The following is a 6,000-nucleotide window of genomic DNA, read 5'->3' as shown; positions in this document are numbered from 1 at the left end:
CACAGGCACACTATAAACGGTCTCTTAAACCGGTGTACCTCAAGTATTGCAGTAATGCACGATTCGCTTTTCGTGCCAGTGACGGGTGTGGCCACGGTCCGAGTATCTTTGACTCGGTGAAAGGTCGTAAGTCTAGTCGGTGTAAAATTTCCTGCAGAGAGAGGCGTTGTACATCGTAGTGGGGGCAAGGATTTAGAGCCGGCACGCTTGCCGACATGCAGCTTACGCCACTGTTGTTTCTGCAGGTTTTCGGTGCTTCCTGGACGGTGATCGCACATCGGCCGCTTGGTGGGCGTGCGGTTAATCCGTGCTACCCCGAGCAATCTTCTGCCCCATCATCGCACATATCGACAATCGACGCAAGCTCATCGCTGTACGAAGAACGCTGCAAGGCTCACTGGGATGGTTTCTTCGACCATGACGTCGACGGCAGGCTCGTCGAGCATTGCGAAGCACGTGACCCAGGACTGGCCTATATAGCTGCACATCACCTTGACTGCGTGGGATTTAGAGCCGGCACGCTTGCCGACATGCAGCTTACGCCACTGTTGTTTCTGCAGGTTTTCGGTGCTTCCTGGACGGTGATCGCACATCGGCCGCTTGGTGGGCGTGCGGTTAATCCGTGCTACCCCGAGCAATCTTCTGCCCCATCATCGCACATATCGACAATCGACGCAAGCTCATCGCTGTACGAAGAACGCTGCAAGGCTCACTGGGATGGTTTCTTCGACCATGACGTCGACGGCAGGCTCGTCGAGCATTGCGAAGCACGTGACCCAGGACTGGCCTATATAGCTGCACATCACGTTGACTGCGTGGGATTTAGAGCCGGCAGGCTTGCCGACATGCAGCTTACGCCACTGTTGTTTCTGCAGGTTAGTACTGTTCACCTAATTGAAATTTCTAAAGCAGTCATGGCGTTGCCGGCTCTTCCCACGCGGGCATGTGTTGCATCTACAGCGCGAGTACAGTGCACTGGACGTGATAGACGTTTTCGTTTGGTTGTGAGCCGAGTTTTATGGCTCGTTTTGCTCTTGCTTCTTTCCGGCGACATTGAGCTCAACCCTGGGCCTTTTGATAAAGGTGAAATGGATTTCTTAAAGACGCTACAGGATACTATTATGAATAAGTTAGAAAACATTGATGCCAGGATAACTAGTCACGATGCCAAAATGGCTGAAATGGACAGCAAGCTTGACAGAACCCAAGACCAGATAGGAAACGTTATGAAGCTAGTACAGGAACAAGCAACTGTAATTAGGGACCTAAGCCATCAAGTAAGAATTCTGCAAAAGAAAAATGTAGACCTCGAAAACAGAAGCCGTAGATCGAACCTCGTGTTTTACGGGATAGATGACAATGATCGGTCCGAAACATGGGAACAATCTGAAGCCTTGGTAAAGGGTATCTGCGCTACAAATTTGGGAATCGAACTGCAGTCGGTTCAAAGGGCACATCGGGTTGGTCGTTTTTATGAACGGAAGAAAAGACCTATAATTGTAAATTTTTCATCCGATAAAGAAAAAATGGCCGTTTTGAAGAATGCAAGCAAGTTCAAGGGCTCCTCTTACAGTGTAGAACAGGACTTTTCATTTGAAACTCGAGCAGTGCGAAAGAAACTTTGGGAATACGGCAAAGTAAAGAAGGCGGATAAGAAAAACCAGGTTAAGTTGAAGGACGATAAACTGATCATAAATGGCAGAGCGTTTACATGGGACGATGAGAAGGAAGAAGTTATTGCCCTGTCAAAACGGTGACGTACAAATGATATTTGCTCTATTTATCGTGATTTAGTTATTGCGGTGGTAAATTGCCGTAGCATAGTCAACAAGATAGATGAGTTTGCCGGATTGGTTGAGTCATTAAAGGCAGATATAGTGTTTGGTACTGAATCCTGGCTAAACCCATCCATTACTGATAGCGAGGTCTTCCCCTGCAACTATACTGCTTATCGCAACGACAGGCCGGGTCATGGCGGTGGTGTTTTTATATTAGTTCATTCGTCCCTTTCGTCTTCGATGTTGAACATCGGTCATGACTCAGTCGAGTCGGTTTGGTGCACAGTTACACTGGCTAATAATCTTTCTTTTGTCACTGGAGCGTTTTATCGATCACCAAGTACGGATTTCAGTGTTTTAGAATTACTGTGCGATATCGTTTCGGAGGTATCTGGGCAAATAATACTGCTTGCGGGTGATTTTAACTTACCCGACCTAAAGTGGGAAAACGGTACATGCGAGTTAATGAGTGCAAACCGTATTAATCTAGAAATGAGGAACCTGGTTGATAGCTTTGGCTTTTTTCAGTATGTCCTCGAACCCACACGAATTAATAGTACCCTAGATCTTCTCCTTTGTAATTCGCCAAATGTAGTTGGTAATGTTGATGTCATTCCAGGTATCAGTGATCATCGGGTTGTGGCTGCAGAGATCAAAACGAAAGTACGGCGCATAAAAAAGTGCATCAGCAGAAAAATTTTCTTCTTTCAAAAGGGCGATTATTCATCAATTTCTGATAAACTTCTTGATTTTCTTCCTGTTTTTGAATGCTTTGCGGGGGAACATGAAGTAGAATTTTTATGGAGCACATTTAAACAAAAGCTGTTTGACCTTACAGAGAAGTTCGTACCAAGTATTAAATCGGCTAGACTCCAAAAGCGTAAGAAACCGTGGATCACCTTTCGTGTATTGAGGTTAATTAAAAAACGAAGGCATGTGTTTCAAAGATATAAAAGAACAAAAACACACGCGTGTTTTAAAAGGCTGCAAGAATTAACACGCGAATACAAAGACCTGTCGAAAAAAGCAAAAGAACAGTATCTTAAACGATTAAATGACAAAATGAAAATAAATCCTAAGCCGTTCTGGCAATATTTGAAGGGATGTGGGTCTGATCCTGTTGGAATAAATGAAATTATTTACAATGAACGCATTCTTACTGACGATGCAGAAAAAGCGACATGCCTAAACAGATATTTCCAATCAGTCTTTCTTTCTCAATCTGCATGCAGCCCAAAATCATCCAAAAGCAACGTTCCTCTTATGAAACCAATCGAACTCAGCGTTAGCGGCATTGAATCTCTGCTAAAAAACCTTGATGAAAGTAAGGCTATTGGCCCTGACGGTATCTCTCCGAGAATTTTAAAACAGTGTTCTCACGCCATCTCGCTTTACCTTTACTTAATATTTCACAAGTCATTAACTACTGGTCAGATGCCACAGGACTGGAAAATTGCAAATGTAGTCCCTATTCACAAAGCGGGCTCTAAAAAAGAAGTTATTAATTATAGGCCTATCTCACTTACCTCGATTTCGTGCAAGATCATGGAACACATAATATATAAGGCTATCATGGAACATCTAACGGACAACACATTGCTTACAAACAGACAACACGGATTTCGCAAGGGGTTTTCATGTTCGACACAACTGATTGAATTTTATGATGACCTGGCGTCAGTGGTTGATATGGGTGGACAAATAGACTGCATATTTCTGGACTTTCGCAAAGCATTTGATACTGTCTGCCATTCTTTACTACTTCATAAACTTCGAATGCTAAGTATAGATTCTAGTGTTTTTAGCTGGATAAAGAACTATTTGTCAAGTCGCCGTCAACGTGTGGTCCTAAATGGTACTACTTCAGATTATCTTGAGGTCACATCAGGCGTCCCGCAAGGATCAGTTCAGGGGCCTCTTCTTTTTCTTATATATATTAATGATATTAACTTAGGTATTGACTCTAACATGCGGCTCTTCGCAGATGACTGTATTGTGTATAGAAAAATCGATAATGAAGACGATGTTCTCAAACTGCAGGCCGACCTAGATCGTATTTGCGAATGGTGCTCAAAGTGGAAAATGAATTTGAATACCGGAAAGTGCGTCCATGTGCGGTTTACAAAGAAGAAAAAAGTAATCGATGCCAGCTACAGTCTAATGAATAATATATTAAGTACTAAATCCAAGGCTAAATATTTGGGCGTAATGCTGTCGGGCGACTGCTCTTGGCGGGCACACGTGGACTATGTAGTTGGCAAAGCGGCAGTTGCTCTGAATTACATTCAAAGAAATTTAAAATGTGCAAATTCCAACCTTAGAAGCACGGCGTACCTAATTGTATACGACCTATTTTGGAATATGCTAGTACCTTATGGGACCCGTCACAGATATGTCTGATAAATAAACTAGAAAAACTACAAAACAGAGCATCCAGGTTCGTCTTGAATAGGTACGGGAGGAGGCACAGTTGCACAGCAATGAAAACAGAGCTCAACTGGGAGTCTCTGTCGTCTCGCCGAAAGAGGCTGCGGCTAAAGCTTCTATATGAAATCTATCATAACAAAACGGGAATTGATAGGGAAATGTACTTAAAACCGCCACACTATATATCGGCTCGCACTGACCACCAGTGCAAAATTAGAGAATACCGGGCTAGGACGGGCCTGTATGCCAACTCTTTTTTTGTAAAAACTATCGCTCAGTGGAATAGACTGTCATGTGAACAGGTGTGCAGTGAGAATCAAGATGTATTCTTTTCATGCTTGTAACCCCCCTGCTGTAACGCTTTCGGGCAAAGCGGGGATATGTCTGAATAAAGAATAAAGAATAAAGAAAGTACACAATAGGTGCTCGATGGTCTCCTCGCACCCACAGTAATCGCACATCGGGCTCTCGGCCATTCCCAAACGAAAGGAATATGAGTTTGTAAATGCTACTCCCAGCCACAAGCGGTACAGCAAGGTTGCTTCACCGCGGGAAAGGCTAGATGGCACTTGTAGCCGTAGCATGGGGTCCAGTTTATGTAATCGGCAGTTGAAGGCACCTGAACTCCAGAGATCTTGCGACATTTTGCGTGCATGTAGGCGAAGTTCCCTGGCAGCGTCAGACCTCGCCAAAGGTATGGAACGCGTCTGGGTATCTTCATGGGCACACCGGGCAGCCTTGTCTGCTAGGTTGTTGCCGACAATGCCACAGTGAGCAGGAATCCATTGAAATGTAATGGTGTGCCCTCTTTCCAGAGCATGGTGGTGTACTTCCCTGATGTCAGATATCATCTGCTCGTATACTCTGTGACGTAATGCAGACTTGATGCTGTGAAGGGCTGCCTTAGAGTCACAAAATACGACCCATTTCTCTGTGGGCTCTTCGGTGACGTACATCATAGCGGCATGGAGAGCTGCAAGTTCTGCTGATGTCGATGTAGTCGTGTGCGACAATTTGAATTTAACTGTAACCTTCTTGGCTGGAACGACGAATGCGGCAGTTGAGCTGGCACGTGAGGTCGAACCATCGGTATATATATGTATGCGGTCATGATACGTCTGGTGTAGTAATAGGAGCGTAAGTTGCTTCAGAGCCGGCGATGGATGATTGGATTTTTTTGTAATGCCAGGAATATCAAAATTCACTTGAGGCTGTCGTAGGCACCACAGGGGAGATGAAGGCTTTGTCGCCGGTGTAAAAGATGACGGTATGCACTCTTGATGCGCGCTAATCACTCGTGAAAAGGTAGCTTGAGGTCTTTCGGCTGGTAGGGAGGTCAAATGATGGTCGGGGATCCTTGACAGATGGCGAATGTGCGCTCTGAGAGAGTCGACAACTACGTGTGTCTGGATCATATGGTCCCCAGCGATGGCAATTGTTGCTGCTGTTGACGTGCACCGAGGCAGCCCTAAACACGTGCGTAGGGCTTGACCTCGTATGCTCTCCAAGGCGCGAAAGTTCGTCTTGCATGCATTTGACAACACTGGTAGACTGTAACGTAGGACTCCGAGAAACAGTACCCTGTAGAGCTGCATCATAGAACGGACTGGTGTACCCCAGTTTTTGCCGCAGAGAAACTTAAAGACCTGAGCAATGGCAACCAATTTCTTCTTTAGATAGACGCAGTGAGGGCTCCACGAGAGGTTGCGGTCAATGATTACACCCAGAAAGCGATGTGTCTTAGAATAGGATACCACTTGACCATTAATTGAAACAGGATACGATGACATTTGTT

At 45.0% G+C, this 6,000-nt stretch overlaps 1 protein-coding gene across 1 annotated transcript in view; it reads left to right on the top strand.

The window, feature by feature from the left end:
* The first annotated feature begins 204 nt into the window (after positions 1-204).
* LOC139057838 (uncharacterized) overlaps positions 205-6,000 on the top strand; it is a 40,767-nt gene continuing 34,971 nt past the window's right edge. The window contains exon 1 of the mRNA XM_070536589.1: positions 205-875. Within this exon, the coding sequence (XP_070392690.1) occupies positions 216-875 (660 nt within the window). The 5' untranslated portion in view covers positions 205-215. The remainder of the gene's footprint in view (positions 876-6,000) is intronic.

The sequence above is a fragment of the Dermacentor albipictus genome, chromosome 1 (assembly GCF_038994185.2).
Source record: "Dermacentor albipictus isolate Rhodes 1998 colony chromosome 1, USDA_Dalb.pri_finalv2, whole genome shotgun sequence".
In the NCBI taxonomy this organism is placed as follows: Eukaryota; Metazoa; Arthropoda; class Arachnida; order Ixodida; family Ixodidae; genus Dermacentor; species Dermacentor albipictus.
The sequence above is the reverse complement of the archived record's forward strand: the minus strand, read 5'-3'. Positions and strand labels throughout refer to the sequence as shown.